The following is a 20,852-nucleotide window of genomic DNA, read 5'->3' on the forward strand; positions in this document are numbered from 1 at the left end:
AGCCCAGGAGGAGGTCTCGGAAGCGTAGTGGTACCACCAGCACTCGGCCGGACCCTAGCTCCACCGACTTCTGTTCGCTGTACAGAAGGTCATTCTCCCAATAGACCCGGTGCGTCCCCGTCTGGTCGCCTGCGACCTGTGCCTCTGCCTGTTGCCGGGGCCCGACCAGGGAGGGACAGGGAGCCTGTTCTCGGCAGAACTCCTCTCGGGAGGGGCCCCCTTTGTGTCGCCACTGTGCTAATTCGGGCAGATCGCCTAACTCGGTGTCTGGGGTGGAGTCGGAAGGCGGCGGCTCGTCACTGGCGAGCGACTCTTCCGGTGGGGGAATGTGGGGGCCCTCGGCCGGGACCATCCCATCTTCAGGGGTCGGGGCGTCGTCGACGTCCCTCAGGGGGGTCAGTCGAGCCGCCATGGATCGAGTGGTGGCGCACACCCACTCAGGGAGGCCCACCATCCCTAGGTGGGTCTTGCGCTCAACTTGCCCCCAGGGGGAACTTTCCAGGTCGTTCCCCAGGAGACAGTCGACGGGCTGGGATGTTCTCACTGCGACCTTCAGTTTACCGACCACCCCTCCCCACTCGAAAGGCACCAGGGCTACCTTACATAGGCTTTCTGTGTTGTCGGCTGAAAGGACCGGGCAAAATACGTTGGGGAGGACCTGGTCCTCGTGGACTAAATGGCTGAGGACACCGGTGATGCTGGCCCCGGTGTCACGGAGGGCTTCTACTTGGTGGCCATTGATCGTGACGAGCTGCCCATATTTCTTTGTGTTCGAGGGCAGGAGGCTCCCAGGGACCATCTCTCTATCTCCTAAGGACACTAGGGCCATAGCGGCGGGTTTCCACTCCTCGGCCTCCTCAACCTCCTCCCCCATGGCTACATTGGCTATCTGTCTAGCGGGGGGTGCTGCCTGGTTGGTGCGTGGGGCCATGGGGCATTCAGGGTCGTTGGCGTAATGCCGGGCTTCTGGCAACGGAAACAAGTGATGGTTACCCGGTGCCCCCGTCTCAGGGGAGGGCCGGATACAGCTGGTGGGGGTGCCGGGAAAGGCGGAGGTTGGGACTTCGGGGGACTAGTCTGGGGCTCTCTCTGCCCTCCCTGGTTTCCCCCCCCTCTCTGGCGGGATGGTCCCTGACTGGCTCGGGGGTACTCTCCTACAGGGCCCCGGGAGACCCGGGTGTTGGTCTAGCGATCCGCCTCGACAGCCAGCTTTCTCGGGTCCGTGAGCTTGCTGTCGAGCAGAAGCTGGCGTAGTTCCACAAAGCAGTTGGCAGCCAGGTGTTCCCATAACATAAGGTCAGTTAGTTCTTCCAGGGTGGTTTCCTTGCTGCCCTTGATCCACCCATCGAAGGCACGGCTGAAGAAATTCACATATTCCACCCAGGTGGTACCCGGGATCTTCCGGCAGTCCTGGAACCGCTGGCGGTACATCTCCGGGGTGAGGCCGTACCTTGTGAGGAGGGCCGCTTTCATGTGTTCATATGAGGTCTGCATGGAGGTGGGTACGTCGAGCAGGGTGTCTCTTCCTTCGCTCAGGAACCGTCCCCATAACCCAGCCCCCAATCTTTCTGCGGGACCCGATGGGAGGTCATGGCGACCTCGTAGGCCCGAAACCACTGCTGAATGTCATCATTCTTGTAATATTCCTTGACCACATCCTTGGGGATGTAGACCTTCTGTTCCGTTGGGGCGGCCGCCTCTCGGTTCCCCGGGGGCCGCGCTTCTTCGCTTCTTGCTTTCAGTTCTATTTCCTTCAAACTGCGTTCATGTTCTAGTTGAAGTCTCCTTCCCTCGTGTTCTCGTTGGAGTTTCTTCTCTTCCAGTTCTCCTTGCACTCGCAACTGTTCTACTGCTAGCTTTTTCTCGGCTAATTTCAACTCGCCCTCAATTTTGAGTTTGGCTAATTCGAGCTCGTGATGGCGACTTTTTTCTCTGTCTGCGAGTTCCTCCGGGGATAGGCCCCCGTCTGGTACGAAGCCTCGCACCTGGTTGCTGCTGCGTTCTCCTTGGGAGGGTCCTGCTTCGTCGTGGGGCTCCACCGCTCCTTCTGGGCGGGAGGCTCCAGAATCCACCCAAGCTTTCAGTGCCTTTTGCATATCTTCTTTGGTGTTGAGACCAGTGATAGCGATTCTGAGTTCCTTACAGAATTGCTTTAGTTCCCTGTGAGTGTACTCTTCCAGCTGTTCCACCTGGAACACGGTACGGGCGTCGTCTTCTACGAGAGCCACGGCGTTTCCTTCTGCCATCTTTGTCGGTAGTGCGTCAGCCGTTCACGGTACGATCTCTAGATTATGGGCCCGTATCCCACCGCTGCCACCAATGTTAGAAGGCGACCTCAGAGGGGCCCGGAGGGGGTCCCTGACTGTCCTGAGACCAACCCTCGAGGTATCGTAGCCGGGCACTGGCGGGAGACTCCTCAGGGGAGGAATCTCGTATCTAGGATCGTACACTCGGCACCACACGACAAAGAGACACCACACCGAGAGTTCTTAAGAACAAATCTTTATCAGGTCGGAGTGGTAAGATCTTTATGATCAGCAGGGCCATATATATATACAAGTAGAGCGCGGGCTCACAAATTCGTGGAGGGGGGTTAGGAGGTAGCGGGACAGTCTTTGGGGGAATGGATCAAATGCAGGAGCGTATCCGGCGCACAGCTCACAATCCTCGAGCTGGGGGATGCGCTCGTCATCGTGGGGTCCGGCGGGACCAAGGGAGTCTGGGGGCGCTGCGAGGTACTCAGCAGGCTCGAGTACAAGTTCGGAGGTCTTACGATCTTCAGGGAGCCGCGAGTCACTCAGCAGGGCTCAAGCACAAGTTCGGAGGTCTTACGATCTTCAGGGAGCCGCGAGTCACTCAGCAGGGCTCAAGCACAGGTTCGAAGGTCTTACGATCTTCAGGGAGCCGCGAGTCACTCAGCAGGGCTCAAGCACAGGTTCGGAGGTCTTACGATCTTCAGGGAGCCGCGAGTCACTCAGCAGGGCTCAGGTGTTTCCAAGGCGAATCCGCCGGACAGTCCCAGGGCACCCCTTGTTATAGGGCGACTCCCCTTTGATGTCCGGAGTCTGTGCAGGCAGGGGTCTTGTCACCTGGGGGTCGCTTGTTGGGGGTTTCCTGCCATTGTCCTTTGATCCTTTCAGGGCCGGGTCGGGAGGAGCCCCAGACACCCAGCAGGCGTGGAGCCAGCCCTCGGGGAGGCCGGCGGGTCGATCGAAACCCACCTTCCCAGGGAAGCGCAGAGGTGTGATGGAAACTGCTCCTCCCTTTCTCATCCCAAGGGGAGCGCGATGTCCTCCAGCCGGAGTGGCGCCTGTAGGCTAGGGTCGCGCTGGGGCCGGGCGGCCATCTTGGTGCATGAAGTGGGCACGCGGGCCCGGGGTGGCCGAAGGGGGGAAGGCCTACGGACGGGGGAAGTCCGGGTCGGGTGTGTGTGTTCTGGTGGGAAGGATCGGCCAGGCCAGGGGCTCGGGGCTGGTGTGAGGTGCAGGGGTCAGGTCTGACTATGTTACGAGGGCCGGGTCTAACAACCAGCAAAAATAACTTTAATTGTGGGGTCTCCTACCCTGATTAAAATAAAGAGCCTACAGACCTTTCTACATTGCTGAATTTTAGATCATTCAGGAACAGCACAATTTTAATTTTCATATTGCATTTTGGCAACTGTGCTGGACCTCATGTATAAAAGCCCTTTGTACCTCTATTTGTGAATATACATGACAAAGGTAAAACATGGCTCCCAGTCTGCAACTGCAGACTGGAAGGGCAGTTTGAAACTGCTAACTTGACTTGGCCATTAAAAAATGGCAAAGCCCAACCCTCACATTTTAATATATGGAAGCTACCGCTAAGGTAAGCCTATCGAGCCCTAAGGCAGGGTGCTGTATATTAATAAAGTGAACATGTACTTTTACATGTTTCAACAATAAAAACCTGCAATTATTGTTTACATCTCAGCCCTGCTAATATATGACTGGGACTAATAAAGTCAGTACTGTAAGGTATCAAACAACTCTTTACATTGAGCCTGACTTGATGCTCAAGTCAAAATTAATATAACTTGTTGCAGTGTGAATCTTTTACAAAGTTGCATCTTTATTGCCCCAAATTCTCCTGTGCCTTTTCACGGTTGCACAAGGGGGTCGGTCTCTGAGACCGCTCCAGGGAAGACATGTAAATGACTCCCAGGAAAGGACACAATAGAAGCCTGCATGGTGAAAATGTGTTACCTCTACCTGGCAAGCAGTCACTCGGGTGTTGGCCCAAAAGGCAAACTTCAAAGAGAAAGCCACCTTTAAAGGGGAAATGTCAGACACTTGGAAAGCGCTGTTCTACTATTTAGGTAGACTGGTAGACTCTAGGGACAGAGAGGGGAAGCAAGTGGTCGAAATGTTTTTTCAGGGGTGTGTAGCCTCCTTGTAAGCCACACGTCTGAGCTGGGTTAGGGAGCTTTGCATGCCAAGAGAGGTGAATTGTCATGTTGGAGGAGGGCAGAATGGAGCCTTCTAGGACAGCTAGATGCCACATTTCACAGGAAGTAGTATCAGGAGGAAGAGAACCTGGTAGATCACTGGCTAGTGACCGCTAGCTCCCCTTAGGGCATTTTCTGGGCATAATAATGGCACCTCTGGCACCCAGAACTCAGATTTCGTTGAACTGGAGAAGAAGACAGAAGGAGGACTACCCTGCTGCCCGAAGCACCCCGCGAAGAAAGACTGCACTGATGTGGACTGCGCCTGCTGCAACTGGGGGCTAGCAAAGAAAGAGACTGTGCTTGTTGAATCCTGCTCGTGGAGAAGCAGACTCCTGAGCCCAGGCGGAGTAAGAGACTCCAAGGGTTAGTTGGTAGACTTCCAGTTCGCAGCACAGGGCCACAACAGCTTGAGGAGTCTGCTGGGGCAAGTTGGTACCCTAGACTTCTAGATTGCTGCTGTGAAATCCAAGGGACCAGTATCAGACGCACAAAGTTGCCACTGCGTCTGCTGGACCAGGGAGAGCCGTCAAAGGGAAGCTTGGTCACCCAAAATGCAAGTAACCACCAGAAGAAGAGAACTGCTGAAACTGCTGTAGTGGGTGACTAGTAGCCCAGTGACGACTGCACTTCTGCCAAGCTTAAAAAGGACTTTAAGAGACATCGACCCCGTGGCCATTATTGCTTCACGAAGCCAGTGCACCAAGGAGTAGCCCCAGGAAGACCCCCGCCGACTGCACAGCATCTTCAATATCCTTGAGCATTTTCAACAACTGGTATCCCTTGCATCAGGACCATTCCATTTCTGTGGACCTTGCTGGTCCCCTTAGCTGGCTGCATGCCAGAGTTGGTCGTCTAAAGTAAGTCTTAGTAAACGCACTAATACTTACCCAAGTTTTACTTGGCTGATTAAGAGTTAGGCGGTTAATCCCGACCCGTGCGTAAACCCCTGTTAAGGCATGGGTTGGAATTATGAGTTGTTAGGTATTTAACAAACCTGATAATTATTGGATGTGCTGAATACCTCAATCTTAGCTCTTTTTCAGCAGGCTTAACCTGCCAAAATTTAACGGGGGAAACCATACAATATTTAAAATATCATGCAGATTTTGGTGTGCTAAACACCAAAATCTGCATGTTATTCCCAAACAACTCATAATCGGTGGTATTTTTCACACTCGATAAATAACGTACCCTGTGGTATTGTTATTTATCATGTGCGGTAAACAGTACCTATAATTGTAAATAGAATCTAGGTGTTAAATCAGTTGAATTTGTAAATGCTTGTTCGAAGGTTAAGTAAAAAGTTGTGGTTTACTATACCTTGTAAATCCTGTATCTCTAGAATGCTCAGGGGGACCTTTTTTGTCTTGGTGTCTAACAATACCTAAAAATCTAATTTATCTTGATAAATTCGTGTCTGATTTCTTGAACCTCTCGTTTTTCTTCTTCAATTCTTTTGGTATATTAAGTGGTTTACACTTGTTCCTTAGTGCACGCCTGACTGCTCAGAGCCACAGCTATCCAGGGTTGAGCTAAAACAAAATAACCTGACTGATCCCTAAAGAACAAGTTACTTACCTTCGGTAACACTATATCAGTAAGAAACATAGGTTATTCATAGATTCCTTACCTTAGAATTACCCCCATGCGTCAGACTACATCCGCAGTACCCCTGTGCGTCGGTCGCCACCTCATCCGTCGTTGCCGTCGTGGTCGGCGGGATGACGTCGCGGAAGCTACATAGATGCCGCCCTCACAGTTTTGTACACTACTTTTCACGCCAAAAGCACAGAGCCATGCAAGACACTGACCACTGGTGCACAAAACTACGGCCATGAAAGGATGTCCTTAACCCTAGAAGACAGTACGCAGAATGGGGAAGATGAGTGGGGTGGTAAGGAATCTATAACTAACCTATGTTTTTTACAGATATATCGTTACCGAAGGTAAGTAACTTGTTCATCTGAAAAAAACAGTTAGTTATAGATTCCTTACCTTAGAATAGATACCCCAGCAATACCAACCACGGAGGTGGCTCTGCGAACTAAGTTAACACCAGAAAGTCCTGGAGAACAGAACGGCCAAAGAAGCCGTCTCTCTGAACTTGGCTGTTCAGGCAGTAGTACTTCGTGAACGTGTACAGCGATGCCCACGTCACTGCCTGACAGATGTCATTTAGGGGGACTCCCCGTCCCAAAGCAGTAGTAGCTGCTGTGGCCCTGGTGGAATGGGCGCGCAGCCCCATTGGAGGCTCTTTCTTTGTCAAAGAATAGCAGGCCTTGATGCACAGAACGACCCACCTGGAGATGGTCCGTTTGTGCACAGACCGACCTTTCTTAGCGCCCGCGTAACCAACAAACAGCCGGTCATCCACCCGGATTGTTTGGTGCAATCCAAATAAAAGGAGAGCGCACGTTTTGGATGCAGACGGTGGAGCCTCTCTTCCTCTTTTGAAGACTGCGGAGGTGAAAAGAAGGTGATGGTTTGGCCAATATGAAAAGAAGTGACCGCCTTTGGAAGAAAGGAAGGTCGAGTTCTGAGGACGACCTTGTCCGAATGAAGAGCCAGAAAAGGAGGCTTGGAAGACAGAGCCTGTAGCTCACTCACCCTGCGCGCAGAGGTGATGGCCACCAGAAAAGCAGTTTTCAGAGTGAGGAGTCTGAGAGGACAGTTATGTAGCTGCTCAAAGGGAGCGTGCATCAGATAAGTAATTCAAGTCCCACCGAGGCATTACGAAGGGAACAGGAGGAAAAAGATGAGTAATGCCTTTAAAAAATCTATTTACAACAGGGGACTTGAAAAGAACAGGCTGATCAGGAAGCCTGAGGAAGGCTTACATGGCCGAGAGGTAGCCTTTAAGAGTGCCCAGAGCAGAGCCCTGCTGGGCCAAAGCCAGGAGGAACAAGAGAATCTCAGAAAGAGGGGCAGAAAGGGGATCCACAGCCTTTGCTGTGCACCATACCACAGATTTATTCCATCTGCAGGCGTATACCGTCTTGGTGGTGGGACACCTGGCTGCCAAGATTATATCACATACTTCAGGAGGTAAGTCAAAAGACGTCAACTGCCGCCACTCAATCTCCACGCAAGGAAGTGGAGGCTGGACAGGTTCGGGTGGAGGACCATCCCCTGCTGCTGAGATCCTCCCATAGAGGCAGTCGGATCGGGGGATCGATGGCCATGTTGAGCATCTCGGGTTACCAGACTCTGTGCCCAATCCGGACCCACAAGAATTACTTGGGCCCGGTCGCACTTGATCTTCAACACTCTGGGAAGAAGTGGTATAGGCGTATAGAATACTGCAACTCCACTCGCGACGAAAACCATCGCCTAGCGAGTGCCGCCTTGGAAATTCCAACGCACAGAATTGCTGACATTGTGCGTTCTGTTCGGTGGCAAATAGATCTAACCAAGGCTCTTCCCACTGTTGAAAGAGACCTTGCACCACCTCCGAGTGAAGACGCCATTCTTGATACATCATGCACCTGCGGCTGAGTTTGTCCACCTTGGCGTTCAGTGAACCTGCCAGGTGTTGAACCACCAGGGATATGTCCTGATGTTCCAGCCATGTCCAGAGACAGAGGGCCTCTTGACATAGGGTCCACGACCCCACCCCGCCTTGTTTGTTGCAGTACCACATGGCAGTGGTGTTGTCCGTGAACACCTACACTACTCTTCCCCGGACAGAGAGAAGGAATGCTTTCAGTGCAAGACGGATCGCCCAAAGCTCCAGAAGGTTGATGTGGAGCTCAGACTCCACCGGAGACCAGAGGCCTCTGATCTCCGCCTCTCCAATGTGGCCGCCCGAGAAGGGATGCATCTGTCACCACTGTTTGTTCTGGATGTGGAAGGGAGAGGGATCTGCCGTTGAACCAATCCTGGTTCGTGAGCCACCACTGCAATTGCCGTGCAGTGCCCTCCGAGAACTGGACGCAATCAGACAGATTCCACTGGAACTTCAGGTCCCACTGCAGAGCCCACATATGCCACCTGACATGATCGACCAGCAGGATGCAGGAGGCCATGAGGCCCAGCAGCCTCAGGGTCATCCTGACCGAAGCCCGGGATAGAGGCTGAAAGATCGGAATCATAGCCCGAATATCCCAGACTTGCTGTTCGGGAGGATGAACCTGAAACCGTGTTGTGTCCAGAACTGCTCGCATGGAGAAGAGCTCTGAGAGGGGATCAGGTGTGACTTCGGCACGTTGATGGGGAACCCCAGTGAATGCAGGAGGTCGGCCATAGTCTGGAGGTGGGAGAAGACTGCCTGGGGCGAGCCTGCCTTCAACAACCAGTTGTCGAGATAGGGGAAGTCTGGAGCCCCTGATCTGCGCAGATGAGCTGCGACCACCGCCAACACTTTCATGAACACCCGAGGGGTGCTGGTTAGGCCAAAGGGGAGCACGGTAAACTGAAAGTGCTCGTGGCCTACCGTGAACCGCAGGTAACGCCGGTGCGCCGGCAGGACGGGGATGTGAAAATGAGCGTCCTGCAAGTCCAACGCTACCATCTAGTCTCCAGGGTCGAGGGCAGACAAGACCTGAGCCAGGGTCAACATTTTGAACTGCTCCTTCCAGAGGAAGCGGTTGACATCCCTGAGATCCAAGATAGGACACAGACCCTTGTCCTTCTTGGGCACCAGAAAGTAGTGGGAATAGCAACCACGACCTTCTGCTGGGGCAAGAAAGCGCTTGATGGCTCCCTTGCCGGGAGATCTGAAACTTCCTGTTGGAGAAGGGCCAGGTGATCCCCCGACATGTGATGGTAGTGGGGTGGCATGGCTGGAGGGATAGTCTCTAAGGGGAGAGAGTAGCCCCTTCGGACTATCTGCAAAACCCACCTGTCGGACTTGATGGTGCGCCAGTTGAGGAGGTGATGGCTGATCCTGCCGCCCACTGGTGTTTGATTGGCCTGAAAGGCTAGACTAGGAGGGTTTGGAGGCTGCTGCAGAGAGGGCGGTGGTGGACTGGCCCGCCCGCTGGCCCCCAGAACCACGTCGGTGGTTCTCACGTCCCCGACCACGCTGAGGTTGAACAGCTTGCGCTAGCCTGTGGCACTGAAAGGAACGTGTTGGGGCACCCCTTCGGTGGCCATGAAAGGGGCGAGAGGCAGACCAGACCGTGCAGGGTGCGTGGTGGAGAGGCCCAAGGACTTGGCTGAAACCAGAGAGCCCTTGAAGCGCTCTAGCGCACTGTCTGCCTATTCGCCGAACAGGTGACAGCCATCAAAGGGCATGTCCATCAAAGTGTTCTAGACATCCCCAGAAAAGCCAGTCTGGTATTGGGAGAGGAAAGTGGGGTCGCCCAGAGCCGGGCAGTGGCATCGGACAATCATCCTGTCCACGGGTGCCCCCGTGTTGGGCCTGGACCACGTGCCCAAAAGGACGTCTGTGAGGGCCTCATTATACGGCAGCAGGGGCTCCGAGGGGCTCGCAGCTGGTTGAAGCACCTCTGTCAGGAGGTTAGTCCTGACCGCCATCGTAGGAAGCTCGAGGTGGAGAGCCTCGGCCACCCTACACAACACCACTGCATATGACGCTCCCTCCTCATTGGCCACGGTAGGAGGAGATAACATGCCAAGGTCAGGCGAGGTGTCATGACCACTGGCATCCCCCAGTTCCTCTCTCCAGTCCTGCTCAGATTCCATCTGATCAGTTAAAGGGTCACCTGACCCCTCCCTGTCCTCCTCAGGTTGCCAATCTGGGCGAAAAAGGACCCCAGGAGTGAACAGGGGCAAAAAAAAAAAAAACTCTGCCCTAGATCCAGCGTCGGTCGACGCCGGTCAGGCTCCGGGTCCACGTCGGGATGGAGGCCGGGGTCGACCCCGGCCAGGGACACGACCGGCAACGGTTGCGGTGCCGGAGGAAGAGGCACAAGTGGAGGTGTAATCAGGTTAACCGGCGCCGATCCGGATCCAGGCCTGGATCCACGGGGGCCTGGCGGCGCCGTGGCCAGAGCCGATGGCGGAGAAGGCCTTGGTCCCCCAACCGAGTCCGCGGGGCCTGATGGCACGCCGGCAGGGTTGGGGTTGCCCAAAGATGGCATGCATCACTTTGTAGACCGTACGAAGTTGGGCGGGAGTCGCACCGGGTCCCGGGAAGGGAGGGAATCCCGGAATCAACTCCTTGGGCTCCGTGCACGGAGCCACGGGAGGGGCACCGGCCGCATCTCTCGTCACGTCAGCCGTCTGATGGGAAGAAGTCGAAGAGCGACGGTGCTTCTTCGACTTCTTTTTGTGCTTCGACTTACCCGACCCCGAGTGTGAAGACTTCGATGACTTGGACGAGTGGTGATGGCTCCGCGACCGGTCCCTCGACCTCCCTCGCAACCAGGACCTCGAATAGCACGGAGCCGACTGCCAGCGTTCAAGCAACTTTCGGGACTGCTCCCACAACGCCTTTGGCGCCATCGACCGGCAGTCGGCGCATGACTTGGGGTCGTGGTCACGCTCCAGGCAAAAGAGACACACGCTGTGCGGATCCGTAACCGACATCAGTCGGGCACAGAAACCGCAGGCCTTCAAACCGGGCATCTCTAGCGCACCAGGAGTCGATGGACTCAGAAAAGAACTTGGCAAAAGTCGACAAAAAAAGTTAGTCAAAAAGTGACTGGAGCTAAAGCTCTCTCTGGATCTGCGCTGGCTGACGCAGAAAAAGAAAGAACTGACGTCAGCGCGCCAGGGCGGCGTCTAAATAGCTACCGCAACGTCATCGCGGCGACACGACGCTAATGACGGACAGGGAGCCGACCGACGTCACCTTCCGACGCGCAGAGGTACTGTTGACAAAAAAACTTTCCAGATCCAGTCCGTCGCCTGGGGGTAATTCTAAGGTAAGGAATCTATAACTAACATGTTTCTTTCAGATCCCTTGGAACGCACATTTTTGGCCAAGCGAGCTGGGCTCTCCCCCCACTCCTCTCCCCCTCAGCCAAGAGTCTCGAGGTGACTATTAATAGCGACCTCACAACGAAATCCCAGATTGGGTCAGTAACTTCCACTGGTTTCTTTCAGCTAAGAAAGATCAGAAAGATCAGTAGACTACTCACTCGGGAGGCACTGGTCCAGGTGGTCCTAGCCATGGTGATATCACACTAAAGACTATGCCAAACCCTTAAATTTTGGCATCGCTCTATATCTCACCAAAAGACTGCAGCTAGTGCAGAGCCAGGCTGATTTTTCAGCAACACAGATGGGAACATGTCTCACCTATTATGAAAAAGCTACATAGGCTGCCTATCCAACAAAGATGCGCATGGATTTGCTCTGTCTGGGGTCGATTAATTTTTTCACAGTAATTTGACTTCTTTTAGACAAATTTCCCAAACGCTCGATATTCTACTGAAACGCTACTCACAAGACTTCAGACGCTTCTCAAAAACGCCTTCGACAAGACTCTAAAGTGTCTCTCAGGAATTTCCTCTCAGCTGACAGGCGCACTGGAGAAACGCTGCCACCAACTCAGATCATTCAGTTGAAGTGCGAGGAGCGCTAGTCACTTGCGTGCACTTGGGTTCCTTTAGACTCAGCAAACTAGACAGCTCACCTTCGTTCCGTCGTGCGTCAGCGGCCATCTTGGAATTCTCGCAATGGTGAGCTTGTAGGATCTTGAAGAATACCTTGTGCAGCAGTCTTCGAAAGGGGCTTAACGTTCTCCACCTGGGATAACGGCTCAGTCTACGGTATTTTACACCTTTCTTCTTGTTTCCTGAGAATGTTGTCGAGCAAGATTGTGGGGGCGTGACAAGTAGTCTCAATCAGATACATAGGGCTCCGGCAAAATCCTAGGACAGCGCCAAGAAACCAATCGGTGTACATGCGCTTTTCAAGAAATTTTAACATAACATAACATGATCCTACCTGTACATCTTTATGGTTGTCTTGTGATTTAGGAATCAATCAATCAGGGAATCAGGGAATTGTAAGCGCGCCACTCACAAGGCGCTGGGGGGGAGGGAGGGGTGGGGGGTTTAGCCCAAGAGCCAGGTCTTGAGGGTCTTCCTGAAGGGTTTCAGGGAGGGGCCGTGTCTGAGGTCTGCCGGTAGCTCGTTCCAGGTCTTGGCTGCAATGTGAGAGAAGGATCTTCCGCCTGCTCTGGCACTGTGTGAATGCGCGGGGTGTTCGCCAGTGCGAGGTTGGAAGATCAGAGGTTTATTTTGGGTACGTTGAAGTTGATTGTGTCGTTGAGGTATTTGGGTCCTTTGTTGTGTAGGCATTTGTACTCATGAGTGAGGATTTTGAAAGTGACTTTCCTCCACGGGGAGCCAGTGGAGACTTTGTAGGTGTTGACTGATGTGTTAGTGTCGGGGATGCCGAGGAAGAGTCTGGCAGCGGTGTTCTGTATTGTCTGGAGTTTGCGGAGTAGGGACTTGTTGATGCCGGCGTAGAGTGCCTTTCCATAGTCCAGTCTGCTGGTGAGGAGTACGTGGGTGACTGTCTTCCTTGACTCAGGGGGGATCCACTTGAAGGGCTTGCGGAGGGTGTTGAAGCAGCTGGAGGTGACGGCGTTGACCTGTCGGTTCATGGTGAGTGATGAGTCTAGTACAATGCCGAGGTTCTTGGTGTGGTCTGAGGGGGTAGGTGGGCTTCCGAGGGTGGTCGGCCACCAGGTGCTGTCCCATGCAGAAGGGGTGGTACCGAGGACGAGGACTTCTGTCTTCTCGGCGTTGAGCTTCAGGCAGCTGTTGGTCATCCAGACTGCGACGTCTTGCATTTCTTTCTGGAATTTGAGTTTGGCAGTGGTGGGGTCTTTGGTGAGGATGAGCTGGGTGTCGTTGGCGTAGGATACGATGTTGAGGCCGTGTTGTCGGACGACGGCTGCGAGGGGGGTCATGTAGATGTTGAAGAGGGTGGGGCTCAGGGATGAACCCTGTGGGACTCCGCAGGTGATTTTCGTGGGGTCGGAGAGGAAGGGAGGGAGTCTGATCCTTTGGCTTGTTCCGGTGATGAATGATCGGATCCAGTCCAGGGCTGTTCCTTGTATGCCTACGTCGTGTACTCTGGCGACTAGTGTGCGGTGGGAGACGGTGTCGAAGGCTGCTGATAGGTCGAGTAGGATGAGGGCTGCGGAGTGGCCTTGGTCCAGGAGGGTGCAGATGTCATCTGTGGCGGCGAGTAGGGCGGTCTCTGTGCTGTGGTTGCTTTGGAATCCGGATTGGGACGGGTCGAGGACGGTGTTCTCTTCAATGAATCGTGTCAGTTTCCTGTTGACTGTTTTCTCTGCGACTTTGGCTGCGAAGGGGAGGAGCGAGATGGGCCGATAGTTCTGGAGGTCGGTGGGGTCAGCTGTGGGCTTCTTCAACAGAGGTCTCACTTCTGCGCACTTCCAGTCGTCTGGGAAGATGCCTGTTTTGAAGGTGGTGTTGATGGTGCGTTGTATTTCGGGTGCGATGGCAGCCGCGGCTCTGTGGTAGATGTGAGGGGGGAAGGGGTCGGTGGGGGTCCCCCGAGTGGATGCTTTTCATGGTCTTCGGCCGTGATCGGTGTCCAGTGGGAGATGGTGGGCTGGCTGTTTCTGGGAGGCGGGGGGCAGTCTGTGGCACCTGTTGGATGGTCGATAAAGTTGTCGTAGAGGTTTTTGATCTTGAAGTGGAAATAGGTTCCAAGCTTGTCACAGAGGTCTTGGGATGGGGCGAGAACTGTGGCTTCGCTGCGTGGGTTGGTGAATTCTTGAATGACATTGAAAAGTTCCTTGGAGTTGGTGGAGTTTGCCAGGATTTTGTTGTAGATGAAGTTCCTCTTGGTGGCTCTGATCTGGTTGTGGTAGTCCGTCATGGCGTCCTTGTAGATGGTGGGGTTTTCGGTTGTCTTGGTGTTAATCCAGTTCTTCTCCAGGCGTCTGCAGGTGCATCTGGCTTCTTGGAGAGAGGTGTTGAACCAGGCAGCTTTCCTGGGGCGTTGTCTGTTGGGGTTGCATCACGGGGCGAGCTTGTCTGCGCAGTTGGAGATCCAGGTGCGGAGTTCTCCGACTGCTTCGTCTGCGTCGGGTGCCCAGGTGTGGTTGTCTTAGGTGAGGGTGGAGTTAAGTTGCTCGTCGGTAACCTTGCTCCAGTTCCTTCTTGGTGGGCGTGGGGCTGGTTTAGGTGCCTTGGGTTTGTTGATGGTGAAGCGTACGCAGTGGTGGTCGGTCCATGGCGGGTGCGTTGTGTGGCTGAATTGGATGCGGTTTCCTGCCGCGAAGATGGGGTCGGGGTCTGTCCTGCTCTGTGGAATCTGTAACAGGATTTGTTAATGGACCTGTTGGGTCTGTAGTTATACATTCAAATTTAAAAACGAAACATCCTCAGGCACTACAGCCTCTCAATCACCCCAAAAGGTGCTGTTGGCTGGCTGTCTCGCAAACATTCCACAGGCCAGGCTGTCTCTCAAGAACCTCACAGGCACTGCTGTCTTTTCTCTACTATGGCAGTGTCCCATAGTAGCGGTCTGTCTCTCTCTCCAATGCCTGCTAGGAGACTGTACCAGTCTGCCAATTCCACTGCTGCTTCTGAGGAAAATAAAAATCTATGAGGCCTATGTGTCCCCATGTGCCCCCCCCAACGCTTATGTGCACATACATGTAACCTATGCATTTCCCCTCCATGGCCTTTCTATCATGATGCTTATGCTATAACGTGGCTTGCCATCATCCAGTCTCCCATGAGAGAAAGGACAAATCTGTATTGAGGCCTACACGTTTTTCATCATGTTTTCCTGCATTTTCATGAAGCCCATGTTTATGGCTCAGCCAGAGCCGAAAAGAGGTTTCATGCCTCAGAACGCTCTGAAAGCTGCAGCTACGTATCCTTGGCCTCGCACACTTGGGCCTCAGCCAAAGGGGCCCTGTCACAAGGTACCGAGACAGTATTGAGCACGGTTATCTGCTTACTCCTACAGAGCCGCATTCTTGCCTGGTGAAGGAGGAATGAACGCGACCCATCTGCAAGGAGGGAGCCCAGCCTTACTGTCTCTCTTTGTGAGATTGCAAAGCTCACGTCAGTAAAAAGCCCATAGCCCCCATGTAAGGCCTCTGCAGTAAATGAAGTAAATGAAGAAATAGATGCCACATCGGCTCTTGGTGATGAGCAACCTATGTCACAAATCAGTCCCTGCTCCAGACATCGGATATCAGATAATACAAGATGTGCTGGTCGTCCTGACACTGAAGGCCTCACTCACTGAAGGCCTCACTTCCAGACTTGTCCGGTTGCATAGCAACCCTCCCCACGTCAGTTACACGTCATGCTCGAGTTGAGCACAAGTAAGGCAAAGTTCCAGTACAATTCCAGCAGATCACGCAACCCCCTCCAGGTATCCACCCACACATGACAAATTACCCATTATCATCAAGTGGACGCCCACATGGACGCCCACCTTCACGCCTACTTACACGCCCACATGCTCTTATCTCATTCTCTCTTGCTCTTTTGCTTACGTACAATTGAGAGATGTATATATACTGTACTCTGTGAATAAAGTTTTGAGAATATTGAGAATACTTTTGAGTCCCTTTCCAGATCCTTTGTGGTGATGGTAATATTCTCCCTTTGACTCGAGTTATTGGAATAAAGCCCTTTATGAACCTGATACCACAGACTCAGCCTCTTGCTTTATGCATGATCTTATTTATATACTAAAAATTCTGAGAGCGTAATATTTTATTTACCACATAATGGCGCCCGAACAGTTTAATCTCTTTCCCCACACGCCGGAGATGAAGGTCCAGTTTTGCCCCCTTCCATAGCCGTGACGGACTTCAAGCGCGCACGTCGCGGGTCTTCCCGCCAACTCCCTCAGGCCAACGAAGGGGACAGACTGCGACCAGGCATCCATACGAGGCGGTGAGGAACGCAGATTGTCCTACCCAGAGCCCACCTGCGAGAGAGCTGTGTCCGAGGTATACAGAGGCCCACCAGATTCCGAAGTTCCGAAGTATCCAAGTCACGAGTCGAGTCCAGTCCAGTTTGGTCTAGTCCAGTTCAGTTCCGAGGCCTTCCGTTCCGTGCTACCCGGTGAGTACCGTTGCTGGGGAGGCAGTTAGACGTGCACATTAGGTTGTGCCGGTCAAGACGGGTTTGGGTACACAAATCCGGTCTGCACTGTTTCAGCAGTGTATCTGTACTGTTTAGCAGTATATCTAGTATGTCTTGCATATAATTCAGTATTCTCTAGTGTTAGTATTATGTCAGTAACTAGTTTCCTATTAGTTATCATCGTTCGTTAACTGTTAAATGTTAAATGTTTTAATACGTTCTACATATTGTGGTGTGAATGATTGTTCATTATTGTGTTTATTGTATTAAGTGTGTTCAAGTAATAAGGTCTAAAAATGCCGCTCTTTTCAAAATTAAGACAGATCAAAACCAGAAAAGGGGTACTCGAAGAAGCTGTTCCCATTCCACCTAGGGACACTCCAGGGTACTTTATGTACCATAAACATGGCCTAGATGCCGTATTATATCTTGATCTATAGGTGGACTACACCAAGGATTTAGCAGAGAATGAGAGATTGCCCGCTGCTGGGACATGGGATGCAGATTGCATCATGAGAGTAGAAGAAGCATTATGGAAAAAGAAAGCCAGACAGTCACAGAACAATGCCATTGAATTATGGCGTAAAGAATAGCATAGACGCATAGAGAAAGCGCTCAGAAAAGAGGATAACAGTAGGGAGGATTCAGACAAAGCCCGAGAAAACGTATTAGTTGAGGAAGGTATCCGAGTAAAAGCAGAACAAGTAGACAGACAACGAAACACTCTTATGAAAGAGAAAATGTAGACCAGCTCGGAAGGATGCCATTGAGTTTTGGCGCAAGGAGTCACATAGGAGGACAGAGTAAGTGTTTCACGAAGCAGAGAGAAGTAGACTGGAGTCTGGAAAAGCCAAGGAAAAGATGTTACAGGAGGAAGTGGAGCAGGTAAAATGAGCGCAGGCTGACAGAGAAAGAAATACTGACGTTGCTGGTATTTATCCCGTCCTTTCAGAGGACCTAGCAAGAGTGGCCCCAGTAGAAGGACCAGTTAGAGTGCCACCGCAAGTACCACGATACATATAATAATGATATAGTAGCCCAAAGGTTCTTGAGCCTCCCACCAAACGAACAGCGCATAGCTGGTGTTTTCATGGTCCAACATTTGATTACGTTGTTAAAAGGGACTTGAGAGGGGTGTAGCTAGGGTAATAGCAACACCTGTGATTTGATGACACCCCTAATGTACAAAGTGTTAACGAAAAATAATTAGTGATCCATTAAGGGTTTAGCTTGAGAAAAAGAATTGTGGGTATTTCGAATTTGCAAATTGTTCAAGAATACAGGTTTGTGTTCTTGGTGGTCCAGTGAGCCAATGTGCTGGGTCAAGTCGGTAAGATTATGACCCCCTGAGAGCAAATTGTATGTAAAAATAATTTTTCAATTGGGCGATATTCAGTTGTTGCCTATGTCTGCAGTGTGGCCCGGCCATTTGTGGCCTGTGTGCTACTGCATGTGTTCCACATCCCCATTTACAAAGCATTGAAAATGGAAAAATAATGCTGCAAGAACAGATCGACTGTCTCATGAAAATAGACGTTACATAGGGGGTTCACTAGGGTACAAGGAGGGAATGAGGAAAATAAAAATCTATGAGGCCTATGTGTCCCCATGTGCCCCCCCCAACGCTTATGTGCACATACATGTAACCTATGTATTTCCCCTCCATGGCCTTTCTATCATGATGCTTATGCTATAACGTGGCTTACCATCATCCAGTCTCCCATGAGAGAAAGGACAAATCTGTATTGAGGCCTACACGTTTTTCATCATGTTTTCCTGCATTTTCATGAAGCCCATGTTTATGGCTCAGCCAGAGCCGAAAAGAGGTTTCATGCCTCAGAACGCTCTGAAAGCTGCAGCTACGTATCCTTGGCCTCGCACACTTGGGCCTCAGCCAAAGGGGCCCTGTCACAAGGTACCGAGACAGTATTGAGCACGGTTATCTGCTTACTCCTACAGAGCCGCATTCTTGCCTGGTGAAGGAGGAATGAACGCGACCCATCTGCAAGGAGGGAGCCCAGCCTTACTGTCTCTCTTTGTGAGATTGCAAAGCTCACGTCAGTAAAAAGCCCATAGCCCCCATGTAAGGCCTCTGCAGTAAATGAAGTAAATGAAGAAATAGATGCCACATCGGCTCTTGGTGATGAGCAACCTATGTCACAAATCAGTCCCTGCTCCAGACATCGGATATCAGATAATACAAGATGTGCTGGTCGTCCTGACACTGAAGGCCTCACTCACTGAAGGCCTCACTTCCAGACTTGTCCGGTTGCATAGCAACCCTCCCCACGTCAGTTACACGTCATGCTCGAGTTGAGCACAAGTAAGGCAAAGTTCCAGTACAATTCCAGCAGATCACGCAACCCCCTCCAGGTATCCACCCACACATGACAAATTACCCATTATCATCAAGTGGACGCCCACATGGACGCCCACCTTCACGCCTACTTACACGCCCACATGCTCTTATCTCATTCTCTCTTGCTCTTTTGCTTACGTACAATTGAGAGGTGTATATATACTGTACTCTGTGAATAAAGTTTTGAGAATATTGAGAATACTTTTGAGTCCCTTTCCAGATCCTTTGTGGTGATGGTAATATTCTCCCTTTGACTCGAGTTATTGGAATAAAGCCCTTTATGAACCTGATACCACAGACTCAGCCTCTTGCTTTATGCATGATCTTATTTATATACTAAAAATTCTGAGAGCGTAATATTTTATTTACCACACTTCCCAGTTTATCAAAAAGCCTATACTTGTAGGGAGTCTCGGATCACAGACGTCTATCTGCCTGTCCATCACATCATTGTCCTCCAGGGCACTAAGTCTGTACAGAACTCTAGTGCCTCTTCAAGCAGTGTTGTCCACGTACAACCTATTTATACTCAACCAGTTCAGTTTTTTCACAAATTTATAGACTCTTGTGGTGCGATCACAAGATCCATGTATTTTGCAAATGTTCCAGTTTTAACTTTGTATTTGCAATGTGTCCCATATCTCTACACGATTTAAGCACTTAAGCAGTGAGGATTTGGTGACTTTTAATCTGTAATTCAGTATTCAGCACCTATTCCTCCATCCAACGTACTCGCATTACAACAAACACATTCACCAGAGTAACCTTGATCCATTATGTTTGCCAATGCTTGTTTATGCAGAAGTTAAGAAAGCATTTTGCCACGTCTAACAGCTGTAAATAGCAGGTGTTATTATTATTCCGTCTAATGGCTATCTTCACAAAACCATTTTCCCGCTAACAAACATATCTCAAGCCCATTTTAAACATGGTGTGTCATTCGTGGTACCTATTTTTGATGTCAGATATAGTGCTGGACTACAGGCAAAAAGTAGCCTGAATTATCTGGGCTTCCATCACTCAACAGGTTAGTGCTGCTAAGGATTCAGTTAACATCCAAAGTGAGTTGCGGAATTGGATAGCAGAACCCAGGGAAAAGGTGCATGTGGCGCAATAAAAACCCAAACGTTGTCCCAAGCATGAGGCATGTGGTAATGTGGTCTGCATTAGAATCATGCATTTATAAATGTAACTAGAACAGTCTATAGGCAAAGAAAACCATGGATTAGAATAAAGCAAAGTAGTATTAAAAAATGCATCAAGCCTTAAAAATGTGAGCCAGCCATCATGCTGCTGCCCAACAATAGCTTTCACAAGCAGGGTAAATTCATTTATTAGGAGGTTATCATATTTATCTTACTGAACATACTTAAAAACTAGGTTTACCATTCTATGCAGCTCTGTTTCTATTCTTCATGTTGTGTAATAGGAGCTTTGAAGCTGCTGCAGTGTTACTAACCTCATTGCAAACATAAAACATAATTTTTTCAAACATATTTACATTAAGATTAAGTTTCTGTTCCCCAAACTTGACTGATAAAATCTTTCTTATTGAGTAACTGATACTAGAGCATAACGATTGAAGACACTTCCATAGAATTACATCTATTTGTGACAAGACAATATTACCTTATTTTGTTCAGAAATATTTTTTAACTGCTCTTCCACATCAACCATTTCATCGGATTTCTGGGACCTTGAGAGTTCATATTTTTCAGATGCTTTCTTAAGCTGCTCTTTCAGCATGACATATTCTTTTTCCAAACGTAGAATATCTCCCTAATAAGAAAAGCATTATCATTAAAAGTTGCTCTGCCATAGGTCATGTTAACCAAATACTGATGGGAAAGAAAGACTTACTTATTTTTGCTGGATACACTATCTTCGGATGCCTGGCCTTTTGAATTTCCCCAGGCACCAGACTGGATCCATAAACTATTGCCATAGCTCTTATGCACTTGAAAGTGGGATTGGCTCGGGGGAGTGGCCGACCACCAATGCTGTATGTCGGAGT

General features: G+C 51.0%; 1 protein-coding gene across 3 annotated transcripts in view; it reads right to left on the reverse strand.

Annotated features, from left to right (window-relative positions):
* LOC146801783 (E3 ubiquitin-protein ligase TTC3-like) overlaps positions 1 to 20,852 on the reverse strand; it is a 1,211,260-nt gene that overhangs the window by 428,094 nt on the left and 762,314 nt on the right. For all 3 annotated transcript variants that reach the window (XM_085621275.1, XM_085621274.1, XM_085621273.1), the window contains exon 35: positions 20,468 to 20,617. In XM_085621275.1, the coding sequence (XP_085477401.1) occupies positions 20,468 to 20,617 (150 nt within the window). The remainder of the gene's footprint in view (positions 1 to 20,467; positions 20,618 to 20,852) is intronic.

This window comes from Triturus cristatus, chromosome 8, assembly GCF_964204655.1.
Source record: "Triturus cristatus chromosome 8, aTriCri1.1, whole genome shotgun sequence".
Classification (NCBI taxonomy): Eukaryota; Metazoa; Chordata; class Amphibia; order Caudata; family Salamandridae; genus Triturus; species Triturus cristatus.